Source organism: Typopeltis vanoorti, chromosome 5 (assembly GCF_054136105.1).
Source record: "Typopeltis vanoorti isolate ZY-2024b chromosome 5, IOZ_Tvanoo_1.0, whole genome shotgun sequence".
NCBI classification, from domain to species: Eukaryota; Metazoa; Arthropoda; class Arachnida; order Uropygi; family Thelyphonidae; genus Typopeltis; species Typopeltis vanoorti.
In genome coordinates, this window is record NC_143553.1 from 84,675,760 (window position 1) to 84,697,809 (window position 22,050).

At 36.5% G+C, this 22,050-nt stretch overlaps 1 protein-coding gene across 3 annotated transcripts in view; it reads left to right on the forward strand.

The window, feature by feature from the left end:
* LOC150106608 (endosome/lysosome-associated apoptosis and autophagy regulator family member 2-like) overlaps positions 1–22,050 on the forward strand; it is a 594,368-nt gene that overhangs the window by 439,169 nt on the left and 133,149 nt on the right. For all 3 annotated transcript variants that reach the window (XM_090392568.1, XM_090392569.1, XM_090392567.1), the window contains one exon: positions 4,391–4,577. In XM_090392568.1, the coding sequence (XP_090248694.1) occupies positions 4,391–4,577 (187 nt within the window). The remainder of the gene's footprint in view (positions 1–4,390; positions 4,578–22,050) is intronic.

Genomic DNA, 22,050 nt, shown 5'->3' on the forward strand with positions numbered 1-22,050 from the left:
TTGATATATGCCATTGAAAAGCTCCGCAGTGTACTATTTACCAGATGTAAAGCAGATCCGAACACAACCATATAAATGTTTGGAAAAATCATCCCTTGGCACAACTCAACCAAATATCTAGGAGTTCAGCTTGATAAATGCCTAAACTTCAAGACATAAGTAGTATCTCCACTAAAGCTAATCAGACTATTGCACAGCTTTACCCACTCTTGAATAGGAACAGCTTCCTAAACATAAACAACAAGATTCTCCTCTACAAATCAGTAATAAGATCTCAACTAACTTACACCTCACCCACCTGGGGGACATACGGCTAAGCGAAACATTCAAAGACTACAAACGATCCAGAATAAATGTCTAAGAATGGCGTTTAATGCCCCTTGGTTCATCAGAAACCTTCAATTACACCAAGAAGCCAAACTTCTAGATATCAAGATCTACATGATAGGCATTGCAAAAAATTCTTCACAGTCACAGATAATCACTCAACTCAGCTAATTCATCAGGCAGCAGACTACAAGCCCTCAGATCTTTTCAAGCACAGAAAACCAAAGTCCTTCATCGCAAGAGAAAGTTAATATAACATAAAAATAAACTCACAAAGAGTGGGTAATTAACCCACAATAATCTCATCACCCACAAACTAAAATCCAGATGAAGGGATGAAGAGTCAAAGATTCAGTCCATCAGCCAAAGAAGTTCCAAGTTCCCGGTATCACTTCTGGATCTGGCTCCCATCCACTGATAACATCTCTGTTTTCAGCAAGATAAGTACTTCGGTTTTCTTTCATTTGTTTTTCACTTTGATTTTATTTTACTGTGGTGGTACTAGTGGTGGTTTTGCCCCCATTTGCACTGTTTTTTTTTTATTTTTATTTTTTAAAGTAAATATTAAAATTGCTGGTAGTGCAGTTAATATTTGCACTAGATTTACTTTTGGTGGTATTACAGCTGCCATTTTATAGTAGCTCAAATAAAGCATTTGCTGGTGGTGAATTATTTCTGTATCACAGGATTATTGAATTCTCAGTCTTATGACTCAAAGTTTCTCTCTCTCTCTCTCTCTTACATTCAAATGCAGTCTTTTTCCCCACCTGAGATAATGGTACCAATCCCTCCAAGGATGCGAACTCTAGGAATTGAAATTCCAGGATGTGAAGAAGCGAGATGGGTGACTAAAGTTTTAAAAGAGATAGTTGGTGCTAATAAGATTTATTCTTTTCATGCATGGCAGAGGGAAATATTTAATTGCAGTTAAAGATATGGAAACAAGGGACAAACTATTACAAGGTTTTATTTGCGAAGGCAGCACAGTTATTCCTGTAATGGTCAGTAGCCAGGTAAAAACAGTAAAAATCGAAAGATTTGCAATGGAATATAGAGAACAGTAATGAAATTCTTATATTAGTTTTTTTTAAGTTAGCCTTTGGTCTGAGATACAGGATAGCTCCATTACCTCCTAATACCAGATAATACTCCTAATGTCAGATAATACAAAAACAGCTCTGCTGTTTTTGTATTATCTGACATTAGGAGTGACATGAAATTTTAGTTTCAGAATAATCTGTTCTAATTTAAACTTTTATCACACAGATTTATTCTTTTTACCCTTCACAAATTTATGTTTATAGACTTATATGCACAAATCTCAAACTATTTTGTAATATATTTATATGAGGGGGGGCTGAAAAGTTCTAATAAACATCTAGAACAAAAATGACTGGTATGTGCAACAAGGGAAAGTTTTTTTTCTCGGAGAATTGCAAATGATGCAGCAGTATTGTAACAAGTGTATAACACTTTGTGAAGAATATGTAGAATAATGTGTAAGTTACATGGTTCTACCTCAATTCCTTCATGGTGGTTATCATTAACTTTTCAGCACACCCTTATACATTTATTGATATACTTTTAACTATAGACATGATGCATAATGACTCTTAAAACATGACCAGTTCAAATAGGAAGCTGGAGTTGATTTCTCAATCTAATCTCCCACCAAATTTCCAGTTGTTGTTTTTTTTTCTTTTGTGTCATTACAGTCACAGTTTTAACCTCTTTATTTAATGCACAGATCCACACTTCCTTGCAACCATATAGACATATCTAATTTCCCTTGACTATTCAGATTTACTCTTTCGGTGTACAACAGCACTTCTTACCAAATTGATTCAAGGTGTAATCTGTAATCCTGCCCATAAATTCAAAATTTTTCAGCCATCAACATTACTCTAGACATCAATTTACTGTACATGATTTCTCCTTCTCATTGTACTGACCGAATCATTTGTAATCACAGCTGTCTGTTTCAGCTCACCCCATCATACTGTGGTGATATAACACAACTCTTCTTCCATATCTTCTCTCATGCCATACTTATTGCCATTCAAGATATTCATATCTTGTCATATTATCCACTCATTCTACTTATTTATAATGTTAATCACATCACAAATCTTTGCTTCTGAAAAAAAACATGCTTTTGTTGCTTGTCCTTCCACCACATTCCTAATCATGGAATCACTGTAATATTTTTATTTATTCGTATGACGATATGATGCTAATAAAATGCTGAAATCATCATCAAACCACTCTGTCAATTTGTGAAGACTTCACTGAAAAGAACTAAAAATAGCAGTAGATCAAACTAAAGCAAGAAAGTCCCCAGGGATTGATGGAATCAGAGCAGAAATTTTCAAAAATGTTGGGTATAATACATATTCCAATTTTCTTGCCATAATGAATCAAGCTTTAAACACTGGAATAATACCTCAACAATGGAAACAAGGCCTTATTTTCCCTATAACCAAAAAGGGCAGTCTTAATAGAATGGATAACTAAAGAGGTATTACTTTACTATCAACCACAGTTAAAATCTACAATAGGATGATACTCAATAGAATAGAACCTTACTTAACACCACTTTTAAGAAAAAACCAAGCTGGATTTCTTAAAAAAAAAACTATGTATAGTAGAACAGATACATTGCATCAGAAAAATCATACACCCTCTATTCAAAAAGAAACCGAACTTTTTGAAAATAGAAGAAACTAGTGGCGCCACCTGTTTTATCTTTTTGTTGTTGAAAGCGGTAACCTTCATTAGTGCTATGTCAACTGTTTATCAAGTTTAGACATTTGTTTCATTAGAAGCCGAGTTATAGTGCCAAGAATGACAGTGTTTTGATGAACGGTCAGAAAATGAGTTTTCAAACAGAGAGCTGTGATTGACTTTTGTGTTAAACTTGGTAAACGTTTTACTGAAATGCATCAAATGCTTCAAAAAGCATACAGTTTCAAAGTGGTCATTAGATGCTTGAGGACTACGAAAAGCCAGCTGTCCAAAAACTGGACTGAGTGAAGTTAACATCCAAAAAGTGAGTGATTTCATCAAAGAAAAACCAGAAATCGTCCATGAGATTGAGTTCAAGTTCCTGAGCTAGTATATTATTTCACTTTCTTTGCCAGCTTGGCTGGCCGAGTGGTTAGCATATCTGCTCTCTCGCCAAAAGGCTGTGGGTTCGAATCCCGCCATGGGCATGAATGTTTCTGATTTTCTGTGAAAATACTAGTGGTGGTGGTGGGCAGTAGATGGCATTGGTGTACATGATGCAGTTCGCTGTAGTTGGTGGATGGAGGAGTGAGTGGTGGAGACGAAGAGTTGTAGAGTGGTTGCTCTCCCTCGATGAGTCTGGGACTCCCTCGAGGTGTCAAGTAATAATAATAATTCATCATCATCATCAACTTAAGATACAGAACCAACAAATGCACAAAAGCATCTGAGTCTACTAGAGGCACAGGCTAAACTTATTGGTCTGCAGATCAACATCCAAAAGTCCAAAGTATTCTCAATAGGTTGTGAAAACCCTTAGAAAGAGTAAAGGACTTTCAATACCTTGGATCATACATCAGCAATACAGAAAATGATATAAAACGTAAACAGCTGGCTTTAGTCTTCCATAACAAACTCTACCCCCATCTGGAAATCATCATTAATATCATTAAAGACAAATTAAGACTATACCATGCAACCAGTAGATCCATCTTCTTGTATGGTTCTCAAACCTGGACAATTAACGCCAAAAAACTACAGATCTAATTAACTCCTTTGGAACTACATGTCTCAGATTGAGCCTTGGATACACCTGAATGGACCGTGTCACTAACTCTCAGTTTTAAATCTGGCTAAGCAAGAACCACATGTCAATATAGTCAAAAAAACTACAACTCAGATTGCTTGGGCATCAACTCAGACATCCTAAAGTCTCACCCTTTTTCATATCAGAAAGAGCATATCTTTTCTTTACATTTCTTTATTGTTTGCTTAACAAAAAAAAAAAACTTTTTAATCAAAACAATATATGGAGAAATGTTTTTTTTTTCTTTCTTAGAAAAACTCAAGCCTGTCAGAATGGTCGCAGTACTACAATTACTCTTCGTTGTGACAGCAGTATACAAGGGGATGGTCAAATCAGTTCTCCTTCATCTTGTGCTGATGGAACCTGTGATGGGTGCAATTTCCATTTACTTTGGAAAACTTCACTAGCTTGCCGTGTTTGCTCAGATCTTGATTATCAGGTAATTATTATTTCTCTTTCTCTCTCTCTCTCTCTTTCACACATACACACATAAACACACAATTTTATCCTTATTGATCACTGAATAATTTTCCCGAAAATTTTACCATAAATGATAATTTTCCATAGAGTTCCATTATATTAACACATGTTGCTGTAGTAAAATGATGAAACAAAAATCTTGCTAAACCTATGGTTTGCACTCAATTGAGAAATTGTATAAATATGGAAAATAAAGAAGAATTTTAATTGGGGGGGGGGGGAACCTGGCCAGACTCTTTATAGTCTATTACAGGGCTGCATTTATACTTTTGGAGGTCCGAGGTGCAACATCATTATGAGGCCTCAAAAATAAGCATTTTTTTAGTTTATTGAAAATAAAAGTCAACATTTCCATAAGAACTCATTTTAATAACATAATACAACTTTGGTATACATATATTTCCATTTTAAAAGAGTATAAAAATAAATCAGTTCAAATTTAAATAAAAAAATTAATAACTAAAAATTTTTTTTTTCTGGCTTTGGTTTTAGCAAATATATCTATATGTTATCATAATTAATCGAGTCCGTTACATCTGATTCAATGCATAATAAAACAAGTCACTTGTTTTATTTTGGTGAAGTTGCTTCTTAAATAATCAACACTGAAAATGAGCATTTAGCACTTGCATTTGAAATAGGCATTATCAAAAATATTTTTAAAATTGTTTCTACGGTCTACTTTTTCGGAAAAGTAGACCTTAACCCATCGTTTATAAATTTGTACATATTTTTAATTGAAGAATTTTCTTCCTTTATCATTATTAAAAATTGCTTAACTTCATCAGTAAATTTTATTAATACTAGTCTTGTACTTGTCTTGATCTATACCTTTCTTCAAAAAAATGTCAAACATATCTAATATGTCGAAATAGCTTTTTGTTCTTTCATTAATCTTCAAAATTAACTTATCGCAAATGACATTAAAAGTGTTCACAGCGAAATTTTCTTTCCCGTGTAATATAATCTTATTGTTAGATTGTGAAACTTCGTCACTCATTTTTTTTTCGTTTTTTAACTCTTTCCGTTTCATCTTTAAATTTTGTCTCATCTGTTAATAAATTCGCTTCTTCATTTACAGCAGCAAAACTATTTCTTATATCTAAAATAAAACCAACTAAAGATTGTAACAAATTATTAGCTAAAAACAAATCCATGTAAAATAAACAATTACATTAAAAGCTAAAAATACAAAAATAGAAACAGTAGCATCTTGGTTTTGTTAAAATAAAGGATTAACAGTAAAATAAGAATAATAAATTAATTGAAAAATATATTCTTACCGACTGCAACAACTACTTTAACCATATAATTAGGTATATACACTTGTATACAGTATACTGCTTTACAAATACTAGCCAAATAACGGTACCTAAACTATCAGTTTAATTACTGTTATTTGGAATTTCCTTTGCTGTTCTACGATATTTGATCCTTTTTGGTACACAATTTATTTATTGTCTCTCTTTCCAAAAATAAAAACTAATTTCACATGTATACAATAAATATTAATATTAAAAAAATCTTGGTAATATTAGACCAGCAATGTTGTAAGTCATTTTATATAAATAAATGACTAACTTATATTGATGGATTATAAATAATTATGCAACTTCTACGATACTTTATATTTAATATTAAATTTTCTAAATAGTTTAAAATCTTTTAATGTAAGTCTAAATATATATATATATTATTTAAACTTTTAAATATTCCATGTAATTGAATCATAGTTAATTTAAAGAAAGTTGTAATTAAAATCTTTCTGTGAAAGATTTCAATTGCAATGTTGATTGTTGATTTTGAAAACGTTGATTTTGAAAACGTTAATTTTGTTTGACAAGCTTTGTTGACAAGCATCATAGTTGCTATAAAAATTCTGAATACTGAAAAAATATTAAAAGGTATGGTAATAATTTAGTATAGTGATAAAAGTTTTTTTTTTTAAAAAAAAAAGAATTTAAATGCAATCAAATTAAGCTTGCTAATTAAGGTAAAAATAGGAACTTCAACTGTAAAGTTCAGATATTCTTACTAAAAATAAAAATTTTGAATTGACGGTAATAAAAATTGTAGCAAAAATCGTCATATTTATGGAATTACAATATGGATCTAAATATAAATATAAAACATTTCAGTTTGCAGTAACATCCATAGTATTGTCTCCCTGGTTGACAGAATGGTTAACGTATCTGCTTTCCAACCACCCAACTTTAGGTGAAAGGTAAATTTTGTCGCCTAGTGCGAGACCACCTTACTTACGGGAGACCTGGGATTCACATAAAAAGCACACACACACACACACACACACACACACACACACATATATATATATATATATATATAATATATATATATATAGGATTACCGCCAAGTCATACCTTATTAAGATTTATTCAATTCCAGCTCTGATTTTTTTTAGTTGCAGTAATAAGCATAATAATTCCAGCTTTAGTTAAAACGTAGAGGCAATAAATAGTAATAACGATAACTTGCTATGCTCGCTAACATCCACTTTTTTACTCGACATTTTACCCTAAAATAACTAGAATCTTACCCAACTAATCAATACAAATAGCAGCAGCGCACAAAAAAACCTCTGTTGTCTCAGGAACGTATTTCAAAATGATCGCAAGTTCAATACTCAGCGATCTGTTCTTTCCTAACAGGATTCTGGGAAATCACAGGGTGAAATAGTCTTAAGAATGTTATGGATTAAACTGACCATATATTTAATCTCTGGATTAAACTGCTAAGTCACTCAGTGGTTGGTCAACACATGTCAAACATTTACTAAGAGAAAATTTCCAGAGAAGGAGATTGGAATTTAGTAATATTGATAAGAACAATAGTCTAAAAGTATAGGTAGTCCAGAAGCAAAAACCATCTGGACAAAATGAAACCAGTACATCTTTTTTAAGTATATCTTTATAGAGTTCGTTATTAAAAGTACTCTAATAATAATAATCATAATAATAACAATTGATTTCTACAGATGTGTCTCATCTTGTTTTGGTATTATCAAAATTATCAAGTTATTCTGAAGCATTATGAGTTTCGCTATTTTATTATTATGCTGCTAATATTTCTTCAAATATGGCACTTTTTACAACATAACTGACTAAGTTATGTTGAATATATCTGTTCGCAAATATACTCAAAATCCCTCTGATCTAATAAAGAGGTAGAATGCTGATGAAACTTCATCAGCATTCTATCTGTTAAAATTCAATCACCCCCCCTCCCACCGCAGTTACCGGATTATTGTCTTTATGTGCACTGTGTTACTTGGAATTTCCTTTACTGTCCTACGATATTTGACCCTTTTTTGCTGCACAGTTTATTTATTGTATCTCTTCCCAAAATAAAAACGAATTTTACATGTGTGAAAATAAATAATCAAAATGTTTGTTTGCATTGGAAATATGTCAAATATTTATATTTTTTAAATAACATTTATTGAAATAAATATGACATTTTGCTTTCTTTCCTTGCAAAATAAGATTATATGGGTCACACATTTCAATTTTAGGAACGATATTTTTTTTTTATGAACAACAAATGATGTTAAACTGCATTACTTGGGGTTTCCGATTGTGAGTCTTTTTCGTATCAAAAATTTATATCCAATGGTATTATAACTTTATTATAAAATGTGAACAAGTTACTAAAACAGGACCTACCCTTTACAAAGCCATACTGCCCACTATAGAGTATCGTGTCCCAATCCATGATTGTTGTATTTTATCTTTCATCAACTTTTCCAATATTTTAATAACCACTCCTGATATATTAATTGGTCTGTAGTTTGCTACCTCTGTCTTTGAGAGTCACCTTTAAGCAATTTTATAATCTTACCCTCTTCCTGCTCTCTTGGAACCCTGCCAGAGCTGAGACTTAGACTGAACAACTTCATTAGAGACAATGCCAATTCTCTTGCACATTCACATAGTACAAGGGCTGATATGTCATCCAGTCCCACTGCTGTGTTCACATTGATATTTTTTAATATGCTGAACACCTCCTGTTCATCTATCTCAATTTTGATATGTGTCTCTGTAACATCTTACTTACTTACTTCCGTCAGGGACTGGTTGAGTCTTCCATGTTTCCACAACAACCTCCAGGAGTCTCGGTTTCTTGCGTGGCTAGTGAGCTGTCTATATGTTTGTAATCCAAAGTTGACCTTTATTGTTTTTATCCATTTAGTTCTTGGTCTTCCTTTTTTTCTGTTTTCTTTTATTCTTGCATACAGAGCAAGGTTGGGTAGTCTTTTTGATGGCATTCTCTCAACATATCCGTACCACTGAAGTTGTCTTCTTTTGATCTTTTCAATTAACAAGTCTGTATATTTTAGGCTTGTCTTACAGTTTCATTTGTTTTCTTTTCTGTCCATTTTGTTTTATTTATTTTTCTGAGTCATTTCATCTCGAAAGCCTCCAGTTTTCGTATATCTCTGTCTTCTTTAATGTCCAAGTTTCTGAAGCATATAGCACAGTGGGTATTATAATTGCATCATATAATTTTATTTTTAGAGGTTTGGAGATTTGATTATTTTTCCAGATTTTACCTAGCTTATTAAATGATGACCATGCATTCGATATTCTAAGTTTAATAGTGGTCATGGTATCTAGGTGTTCTGTTATTACTGTTCCTAAATAGTTGAATTGTTTTACCTGTTCAATTGTTGATCCATTCAAGGATAAGTTTAGTTTTTCTTCGTTTTTTCCAATTATCAAGATTTTTGTTTTGTCTGTATTTATGGTCATATGGTATTCTTTAGCCGTATTGTCTGTAACATCAGCAACTATAAAATCTCCACCTGGATGACACACCTTTGAAAAAAATGATCACAGAGCAATTCAACTGGCTCAGCTTCCTTCCAACCATAAGCATTGTTTATAGTCATCCTGCCATGGTCCTTTTTCCTCTTACTTGCCATGTAAGGAAAAAAAAACCTTTTAGGTTTACTTTAGTTTGTTTAGCTAATTCTGTCTCATTTTCTGATTTGCCCTTCCTTACCATACTGTCACTCTTCATGCTTCACTTTGTGCTGCTCATGAGTATGCTGATCACTTTTTTCTTTATTTTCCTCCACAATGTTTTATTTTTTTGCAGATATTTCTTTTTATACCTACTCATCCACTTAATTCCAACTTGGTTTATCTCCCTAACCTTGAGTATGCAGTCTGATTCTGCTACTCTCAAGCAATCTCTTACCACTTGCCATGCACTACTGACATTCTTTCCTTGTAGCTTCTCAAGTCAAGGCACTGTTCCAAGATGACTACTAAGTCTCTCATAATCACCAGCCTTGTAGGTGAACATAAATCCCTTCTTGACAGAGAACTCCACATGTTTGGCAATGTCCTGATAGTTAAAGTCTCTCATAAAAGTTGTTGGCCTACACTCTTGCTAATCTGGTGATACATGGCATCTACATCTTCCTGTGGATTCCCAGTCTATAGCAGCACTCAACAAAGTATTTGGTCCTGTTTGCCTCTATCTCACACAGACAGTCTCAAATTAACCATCTTCCTTAGACGTAAAATCCTCTTTAACTTCTGTTTTGCTGGTTGTAATTCTTCAACTATCATCAGCAATTCCCACCTCCTGTCCTGTTCCTTTTATCCTCAATGAAAATAAAATAACCTTTACATTCTATCCTTGGAATTATATCATTTTCAGTCAACCAGGTCTCGTTGATGCTTATAATTTTTGGCGAAGTCGAGCTGACTAATGCCAAAAACTCCACACCTTTATTTATGATACTTCTTGTATTCATGTACATGCATTTCAACATCCCTTTGTACTCATAGCTACACTTATGTAATGTTATTACCAACTCATTCAAATCGGAAAACTGTGAAATCCTATTTGACATTGCATAATGTCAAAGGGGGCGCTAGTGGGTCAAGCGCTACGAACGTGTTTTGAAGAGCTCCTGATTCAGATAAGTTTTACTAGGAATAATTAAGTATATATGCGTAATTGTTTAAGTAGGAGCAGCTGTAAACGTTGTATGCTACCGATATTATTAGTGTGGGGTTTTTTTTCTTGCTTAAACTAAATACGAAAACGTTAATATTAGACCTAGTAACCTGCAGAGGAAAAAAAAAAAAATGGCGGCGGCATTGTCATTCCATGATTTTAATTTGGATTTCAGTCGGTTCGTTAAGTGTGAGGTCTGTTATATGTATTCCTTCGACTACATAAATGATTTGTGGATGTTTAGTGCGGATGGAAGAAGGGTGTGTGCGAAATGTGACCTGAACGAGGACTTGATGAATGCGAATATGAAGTTGATGACAGAAAGTGCTAGTACCGATTGTGTCGCGAGTGCACGTTTGAAAGAGAAGGATGGTGGGATATCACCCCCCCCCCCCCCCACCCCCCCCCCCCCCCACCCCCCCCCCCCCCCACCCCCCCCCCCCCCCACCCCCCCCCCCCCCCACCCCCCCCCCCCCCCACCCCCCCCCCCCCCCACCCCCCCCCCCCCCCACCCCCCCCCCCCCCCACCCCCCCCCCCCCCCACCCCCCCCCCCCCCCACCCCCCCCCCCCCCCACCCCCCCCCCCCCCCACCCCCCCCCCCCCCCACCCCCCCCCCCCCCCACCCCCCCCCCCCCCCACCCCCCCCCCCCCCCACCCCCCCCCCCCCCCACCCCCCCCCCCCCCCACCCCCCCCCCCCCCCACCCCCCCCCCCCCCCACCCCCCCCCCCCCCCACCCCCCCCCCCCCCCACCCCCCCCCCCCCCCACCCCCCCCCCCCCCCACCCCCCCCCCCCCCCACCCCCCCCCCCCCCCACCCCCCCCCCCCCCCACCCCCCCCCCCCCCCACCCCCCCCCCCCCCCACCCCCCCCCCCCCCCACACAAATTATGGCGACTACAACCCTATTAGAAATAATTATTTTAATTTCCCAATGTTTTGATCGTCTTATTAAGGTCATCATCTGGAGTATACACATATATACAGAGACAAGCCATATTACATTTCACACGAAAGAGACAGTGATTTGATCAATGGTTATTCTACTTGACTGACCTCTAGTGAAAAAAAAATAAAATGAAATAACTACATCAAAGCTAAATTCTATTTATGACAACATAAATAGATAACAGCAAAAGTGATGTCCTAATTTAACCCTTTAACTGCTAATTTTATATTCTACTGACATTGTCCCATGTGCTGAATTAATTTTGCAAAAAATTTATAAATAAAATCAATTAAAATTCTTACTGAAGTAAGAAGTCTGGACAGCATCATACATTCTTGATATGCACTTGTTCACTCACAAAAATGGCAATAATAGTGTTTTATAAAATTTGCATAATCAAGGGGTGTCTACTTGATTATGCAAATTACAGACATTAATTTATGTAGAATCACCAGGATCTTCTTCATCTGAAGTACACAATTCACTTAACTTGGACAATTCTTCTCTCGACTCATTTGTTGTTAATGTCGTGACATTGTTAATTAGTGTCCGCCATCTTAGTTCAAGTCACTCTTATCAATATAACAACTAATTGCAAATTGATCACCGATCCAAAAGTAGGGAAATTTATAATTATACTGCGCCACCCTATTTTTAGATTAGTCTATATAAAATAGTAGGATCAATTTTTAATTAAGTTAGCAGTCTCCTCATTTATTTAGGCCGAATTATTTACTATTCCACTTGGGGTTCCTGCAAGATTCTAATATTTATGAACGGTGCAATAAAAAGGAATTCAGGCAAACACAATATTTTGATTAACAAAATAAAACATTTAATATATGATATATATAACAAATACAAGAATTCTGCTTTAAAATGAAACAATGCAATCAACTTAATACATCTTGCTAAGTCACTCATGCCAATTCAATGTTCTAAACTTTCACATACAATTCACAGTTTCAAAATCACAAGCTTTCTTAACTCAAGTTAATAAAACGAAACTTCTTATTTAATCATTCTCCACATATCTATCAGCTGTACTTAATGTTTAAATTCACAGGAAGCACTAATCAAGGTAGACAATATTCCAAGCAATCTTATTTCGGACTTTGAACTTCGAAGATATGTTAATGTTAGAATAAACAAACAAGTATGACTACTCTTACCAGATACAATCTTCAATACATCAATTAATTGTGAGCACACTTATGAATTAACTTATTTACGTTAGCGGAACACATTAATAAAAATTCTCCAATGATTTAACTGAACTACTGTTAATCGCACTTCACTACTCTAAAAAAAACACATCAATAAGGCACTGATATCTTTCCTTGTTTACTTTTCTCAAACTAGTTAATTTCAATATAATTCTTCTCAGGGCAACATAGAATTAAGACGTAATCCTAGACTAACTGGAACTAATCAGAATTTTGCATTGAATGTCCAGTTCTTTATTTATCCGGTTACGGCATTAATTTTCCTTTACAACACAGCTGACTTCACTTGCAGCTAAGTATATGATTCACTATGTTTTGGCTCACTTCTAAACACTATTCTCATGAATTTCTGCCCTAGAGAACTTATAATTTTCTTCCACTTCCTTTGTTTGTATCCTACCCTCCTTCCCGCTCCGCAAAAACTTCCTCTCTTCTCTCTAATTAAAAATCTTATATCTCTTTTCCTCTCCTTTCGGTTCGAAGGTCATGCTCTCTTCGACTCATGCTTGTTTATTTCATGCATCTCCATGACAACAAATGAACGCAAACATTTCGCTAATGTAATACAATGCTCTACTACTACATGAGTAATTACATAACGTTAAATTTTCACAAATAAGAATAAACAGAATATTTGAGCTACTTAATCAGCTTTTTCATTACGTATACAATTAATTATAATAACACTTTTCGTTACATCATATATATATTTTAGTTATTATAAATTCTGTACATATTATTGCTTAATAAATTAATAGTAGGTTAAGTTTAGAATAAATATTTAAATAGTAATCCTAAATTAAGGAATAATAAATAATTTTTATACAAATCATGATTAATACATAATAAGCAATGTTAAATGTGAATGAAAAAAATTAAATTACACAACATAGTTTCATTCACAATTTAACATTAACAATTCATCAATTTAATCATCAGTAAGATAACGTGGATATTTACTGGTAGACGCCATATTGTGACATCCCGGAAATCTCCGCAGTCACGTGGTTTATGCATCGTGCTGCATATTATTATTATTATTATTCGTGACACCTCCAAGGAGTCTGAAGACTCATCGCAGGAGGACACCTACTGTACAACTCTCAGTCTCCACCCAAACCTCTACTACCAATCATCCACATTAACGCCATCTACCGTTCTCCACCACAACTAGTATTTTTTGTCTGTAAATTGCGTGAAGGGCTGATTTGTCTGTATGCGGGTTGAAAAACCCAAGTTTCCAGGAGAAAAAACCCTGCTACCTCTGTATGAGATCGGCTAACTCACCTTCGATTGAAAAAGTCCATATATAAAGATTCCTCCTGTCACGACGAGAATCGAACTTAGGCCTTTTCCAATCGAAGGGCGCAATGTACCATTGCTCTTCCAATCATGCTACGGAGGAGCTTAATATGATTAGTTGCACCAGTTCAAATTTTTTTCTTTAGATGTCATACAAGGACAGAAACCCAAGTCAAATAAACTTCAATTGGTTGGCAATAGATGTAGGAAACTACCTGCGAAGTTTGAATATCTTACAACGATTCTTTCCATACTAAAAAACTGTCTGAATATGGGAGGCACACCAACCATACATATACGGACTCAGCAAAGCAGGCGTGTATTTCTGAGCCTGTAATAATACGTTCTCAGCAGTTAAAGGGTTAACATGTGAATAATTAATAATTTTCATATGATGATACAATGGCCGGGAATCCCTTTTACAGCATCATCTCATTCCCCCCAAATTTTATCCAGGCTCAGAACTGGCATAGCTGACCAATCAGGCCTATGGCTGGGTCAGTATTCCTGACTATAATCCGTATGTGTTCATGGAGCCATTTTGCATGCTTGTGAGATGAAAAACCTCAGGAAAACTGGCAGAAAAAACTCTGCTGTCCACGCCCAAGACCAGCTAACACGAGAGTTGTTATTAGAGTTAAGATCATGGATTACCTATAATCGTATTTATAATTGCCTCTTAGGGAAAGTTTATGCAGGTAGAATATATGCCTTCCATATTCTTGGGATTTTTAGACAATCGTTATTGTTAAGATTAGTGTGGTTGATAAGAATTTTACAGGCCTCCTTAAATTTACTTTCATACCCCAAAAGGCACCTGTTGGTTACATCAAACCAAAACGTGATATGAATGCAAATTTAAGGAGGCCTGCGAAATTCTTATCAACCACCCTAATCTTAACAATAATGATGGTCTAAAAAAATCCCAAGAATATGAAAGGCATATATTCTACCTGCATAACCTTTCTGCCTAAAAGGCAATTATAAATATGATTATAGATAATCCATGATCTTAACTCTAATATAACAACTCCCATGTTAAATTAGGACATCACTTTTACTGTTATAAATCTATCTTTATGAAACTGTTCTCTGATGTTCTCATAAAATAGCTTTGATGTAGTTATTTTATTATATTTATTTTCTCTCGCTAGAGGTCAGTCCAGTAGAATAACCGTCGATCAAATTTCTCTCTTTGGCATACTCTGTGAAATGTAATATAGCTTGTCAATGTATATATATGTGTACCTCCAGATGATGACCTTAATATGAAGGTTGAAACATCAGGAAATTAAAATAATTATTTCTAACATGGTTGTAGTCTCCGTAATTTGTCTGTTAATGACATGCTTATTTTATCCTCCCTAATATCTCTAGTCTTCCTGGTTTTGCACTAAAACATTCTCACTAAACAACGTTTCAAATATCTAACTTCAAGATCATTTAAATGTAGTCCATCAGACATACATAAGTCTTTCATCCATCAAATTCACTCCATACATCAATAAATTGCACAATCTTCTCATTGACTCATTGGCAATCATTGCTCTTCTTCTCAGTTCTCTCCTGTCATACCAAGGCAGCAGACTCACAATCTTTACTATCTTACTCTTCATTTTTGCTTCTACTAACAACTCATTTATATCTTCTCTTATTGCATATTTCTCACCTTTCAGATCATTCGTGCCTGGCAAAACAGTTAATTCATTCATCCTTCCTTCTTTCTCATTTTAACTCATTCATTGTTTCTTTCTTCTGCATGCTTATAGCTTCACTAACATTCTTTATCTTCGCACCTGGAAAACATGCTTTCGTCACTTTCTCATTAAGTATACCTCTTATCATCAAATCAACATTATTATTATTATTATTACGGGCGACTCCATGGAGTCCTTGGACTCATCGAGGGAGGAGGCCCTAAACATCATGTCCATCATAACTATTCGACATTCACACAGTATCTATCATATTTTGCCTTGAACTCATTCACTGTCATAGCACCCACAACAGACTCTGGCAGATTATTCCACTCATTCACCAACATACAATACTATCTCTTTTCCTCCCAGTTTCTTGCACTTTTATGCTTTTCCCATTCACTCTTTCTTTCATTCTCCATCCTTCTGTACCACATAGCAATCGTTCTGCAGTCACTGTATCTCACATTTTATTCTGTGAAGGAGTCCAGTTAAGCGTGCAACTTCTTTCCTCACTAGCATCTTATCATCCACATTATTACTTTACCACTTCCATCAAACTCTCATTCATATTTTGCATACTATTATTCACTGCTCCATTCTTTCTCTCCTGACACAACTTACATTTCTCATACTCACTGATGAAACATTTTCTACAAATATTTTCTCCAATTCCCCCCCCCCCCTCTCATACACAAACCATTCACTCTCAGCAACAAATACATCAGACACACACTAAATCCCATATGTGATGTAGTAGTCAAGATGGGTCTTATCACGGCTTGATAAAGAGGAATAATAACCTGCTTGTCTCTGCTCCTCAAAGTATTCTTCAGTAACCAAGTAATCTGATGAGCTGCTTTAGCCGCTTTTGCTATGTGCCCTCTAACACACTAACATTATTAACATCCAATAACACTCCCAAATCTCTGGCTTCATCAGTTTCCTGGAGTACAGTTCCATTAATGTGGTATACAGCTGGTAATCTTTTCTCAAAATGCATAACTTTATACTTTATTTGGATAGACTGCAAATAATCCTGCACAATTTTAACATAATCTATTAACTATTGCTATGCCCAACTTTGCATCATCAGCAAACAACTGAACAGTTCCTTTTGGGTCCTTTCCTGCATCATCAATGTACAAATTTAACAATAGCAGTCCAAAATCAGAGCCCCTGCAGCATGCCAGTAGGCCTTCTTCTGAACTTTACTCCTGAGTAAACTACTCTATGATCTATCTCTATCCATCGACCACCTTCTTATCCCCCACACCAACCCGATATCCATCCCCATGTGCTGCAGTTTACTGATTAGAAATCCATGTGGTATCCTGTCAAAGGCTTTTGCAAAGTCTAGCAGTATCACTGTAAACCTATTATATTTATTCAACTCACCTGTTATTGTATTATAAAATGGGAGCATGTTACTGAGGCATGGCCCCCATTTCCATCTATACATTCTTTTATTTTGCTCTTGAACAACCCCAGTACCATGACAACAACTACTGATATGCTGATTGGTCAGTAATTTGCTCCCTTTATGCAGTGGAACTATTTTCCCCTCTTTCCACCCTCCCTAGCACCTTGTAAAAACTCGAGTTGGTATAATCTAATCCCATAGCTGTATTCACATTAAGGTTCTGTAATATGTTATGCACCTCCATTTCATTTATCTCAGTTCTAGCCTTTGCCTCTCTCTCTCTCTCTCTCTCGTTACTGTAATATCTCTACCTGGATAACATACTCTTGCAAAGTGTTCACTTAGTGATTCTACTATTTAGTTTGATTCAGTTATTTTCCTACCATCGACATTCATTATTATTATTATTATTATTATTAAACAAGACCTCATGGAGTCAAAGACTCATCTAGGAGGTCCTTTTATCTCACACACATCTCATCATACCGGGTCTTAAACACATTCAAACTCCCTGCAGACACCACACTCTCAGGCAAGGCATTCCAATCATTCACAACTCTGCACGAAAAAAACCTGCCTCTCACTCCCCTACTCACACCCTCTTTATACAGTTTCCAGGGATGACCTCTGGTTCTCCCCTGATCTCCCACTATTCGCTGTAGAACTTCTCCACCATTGATCCTATAGCAACCCCTTACCAACTTGTAGGTCTCTATCATATCTCCCCTCTTCCTTCTCTCCACTAGTCTCTGCAAATTACATCTTTTCAATCTTTCCTCATACTCGACATTCCAGAGGTCAGAAACTACCTTAGTCAGTCGCCTTTGGACCCTTTCCAACATCTCTTCATCCTTCTGAAAACCAGGTGACCAAATCTGGGCACAATAGTCCATGTGTGGCCTAATCAAAGCCTTATACAATGGAACAAGAATCTCCCTACTTCTACATGTCAGTGTCCTCCTCATCATTCCCAGAAGTCTTTGTGTTGTCTTCACAATTTTGGCGATGTGACCCCTAAATTTTAGATCCTTATCCACTATCACTCCCAGATCTCTTATTTCCTCTACTTCCAACAATATATTTTCACCAAGCATAAATTCTGCATCCCATCTTTGTTTTCCAAATTTTAAAACCTTACATTTTGCAACATTGAACTCACATCCCCATTTGCTTGCCCAATCACTCAATTTATTCAAGTCTTCTTGCAAGGCCACAACATCTTCACTACTCTTTATGGTTCGTCCCAACTTTGCATCATCTGCAAACAACTGAATATCTCCATCCAAATCTTTGCCAATATCATTAATATACAAGTTAAATAGTAATGGCCCTAAAACAGATCCCTGAGGCACTCCACTAGTGACTTTCCTTTTCCTGGATATTGCACCCCCATACACAACTTGTTGATACCTATCAGATAGCCAGTCTCCAATCCAATGCACTAATCTAATATCCAACCCCATCTGCTCTAGTTTGACTGTCAACTTATCATGAGGCACTCTATCAAAAGCTTTTGCGAAATCCAAGTATATTACTGTGTATCCTTCTCCTCTGTCCAAGGAAGCAGTCACTTTATTGTAATAAGTAAGTAGATTACTAAAACACGACCTCCCTTTACCAAATCCATGCTGTCCATCAAAGATTATACCATTGTTGTCAACCCAACTCTGGATCCTAGTTCTCACAAGCTTCTCCAACAACTTAACCACAACACCTGACACACAGATAGGCCTATAGTTTGATGCTTGAGTTCGATCACCTCCTTTATGAAGTGGCACAATCTTGCCCTCCTTCCACTCTTTAGGGACTTGACCAAGTGCAAGACTCGTATTAAAAAAATATGTCAAGGCAGGTGTCAACTCTCTGGCACATTCCTTCAGAATACGCGGTGATATATTATCAAGTCCCACAGCCTTATTTACATCTAGTTTACTCAACTCCCCAAACACCTCTTGCTCACTTACAGTCAGTCTCTCCTCCCCATCATCAACTGCTCTTAATCTCTCCATGAAGTCACATTCACAAGATTGAAAGATCTTTATGAACTGCTCATTAAGTATCTCCACCACACATTCTGCAACAGCTGTCTTTATACCATTTCCTCCAATCAATGTCATCCTTCCATAATCATTCTTTCTTTTGCTGGCTACATATCGAAAGAACTCCCTAGGATTCTTTTTAGCTTCATTAGCTAACTGCTGTTCATACCTCTCTTTAGCTACTCTCACCAACCAAGTCACTCTCCTTGCCTGGTCTTTGTAGAACTCATGAAATTGGTTACTTCCACTTCTCTTATGCTGCCTCCACAATGCCCTTTTTCTCTGTATTGCATGCTTAATCTCTTTATTCATCCATCTCACACCTAACTTATTTAACCTTCTCACCCGTGGTATACATTTAGACATTGCATCCACTAAATATTTTTTGAAAATCCCCCAAGCTGCATTGATCTCTTTTCCAGCTAACTCCTCATTCCATGCTACACCTGCAAGCTGTCTCCTGAGCTCTTCATAATCACCCCCCTTGTAGTTCCACATATACCCTTTTTTCACAGGGGTCCTTGCACTGCTGGCAACCACCCAAGTAATCACCTCATGGTCACTTTCGCCAATTGGTGGATGATTTGATACCTCATTGATAATTACATCCTCCGATGAGATGACCAAATCCAAGACCCTTAATCCTCTTGTGCCCTCTGTTACATACTGTCTGAGGTAGTTATCCCTCAAAAACTCAAGAAACTCATTTTCTTTACTTCCAGTTGCTATCTCTTCATTCCAATCTATATTGCCATAATTAAAATCACCCATAATGATCATCCTTTTCTTATTTGCTTGGCTTATTTGACTATACATTTCACTATCACCACCATCCACATTACCAGGTCTATAACAACATCCCACCAAGTATTTGAATCTATTCACCTCTATCTCACACCATACTGCCTCAAAACCACTGGCCCCATTTCCCCCTTGCATCTCTACCTTGTATGGACATAACTCTTTCTCTATCATCAATAGCACTCCCCCTCCCTTTTTACCCCTTCTATCCTCACGAAACACATCATACCTTTCCATCTCTATTCCTGTCAGGATGTCATCCTCATCTAACCATGTCTCACTTATTCCGACAATCTCTGGGTGCACAGACGCAATTAGTGCAACCATTTCATCCGCCTTGTTTCTTATACTTCTAGCATTGGTATACAAACACAACAACTCATTTCTGGATCTACAGCTAGTTCCACTGATACCACTCACTCGATGTGATCTCTCCATGCTGGACTGGGGCCATTTCCCTTTCTGCTTCTTCATTTTAGAACCCTTTGCAATTCCATCTGTTTCCTTTTGATCCCTGATCATCCCATTACTTTCCTGCCTACACATTCTCTCACCTCCTCTTGGAGCATCCACCTTTCTCACGCTGTGTATCCCTGTCCACCCTGAGCCTCCCCGTTTCCCTGTTCCTCTTGCACACCCATTCTCTCATTATCTATACTCATACCACTCACTTCCACATTCATTTCCACTCCTTCAATCTCTCCTGTCTTACTCTCCTGCTCTTCCACATCACTCCCCTCTCGATCTGATTCATTCTCTCTATTCACTTCTCTACCTTCCAGCAGCAGTCTCTCCAAGCGACTCACACCATAACCACTCAAATGCAGTCCATCGCTCCCATACAGCTCACTTCGTCCCTCAAACTCATTCCACACATTAACAAACTGTACTCCCATCTCCTCACACATTTCAGCCAGAATATCATTCATAATCCTTGCTCTCCGCCTCATTTCACCACAATCATACCTAGGCAACACACTGACCACCCTTCCTGTCACACTATTCTCCTTTATCTTTCCAAGCAGTCTCCTGACATTCATTCTGACATGCTCCTTGTTCTCTCTCAAATCATTCGTACCAATTAATACAATTAACTCTTTTGCTCGTTCCCGCCTCATATTCAATGCCTCAATCACTCTACTCATTTTACCGCCTGGAAAACATACCTTGTGCATTTTATCCTCTAGCACACCTTTAATAATGGAGTCACCATACAATGCCACTCGCTCATCTTTTGTTAACTCTTTCATGCCATCATGATTTATTTTAATAGTTTTGACCTGCATTCTCTTAATTTCATTCCGCATCCATTTCATTTCTTGCTTCATCCAATCCAATTCACCTTCTGAACCTCGCGACACATTCACTCTATCATTAAATCTTTCTAACTTTCTAACTCTCGACCCTCTCTTCTCACTTTCCCTCTCATTCATCCTTCTTTGTTTCCGTACTTTCGGTCCAACATACGTCCAACTTTCACTGTCATTCTTCTCACTTTCACTCTCACATATCTTTCTTTGTTTCCGTACTTTCGGACTAACATGCGTCCAACTTTCGCTATCATTCTTCTCACTTTTACTGTCATTCATCTTTCTTTGGTTCAGATTAAAATCATTCTTCTATAAGCATTCTTTCTTTTACTTGCAGCATATCAAAAGAACTGTTTGAGATTATCTTTGAACTGGCCTGCTAATTTCCTTTCATATTATGCTTTTTACCTTTCTTACCACATGCAGTGGTAATGTGGTCATATTGGTTATAGATAAATTCTCAGATGCAATTACTAGATTGAGTATTCAGACTCCCTAGTATATTCCATTATGTGCTGTCTCAGGGAATTATTCCTTAGTAATTGCATAAATTTAATTTCCTTTCTCCTATGTGTCCTCTCTTCCTTCCAGTCTATGATTTCTCATAGTTGAAATCCCCCATAATAATTACCTGCCCTCCACTCACCGAGTCTATTTGCCAATGCATACTATCTTTCATCTTTTCCATCTCCTGGTC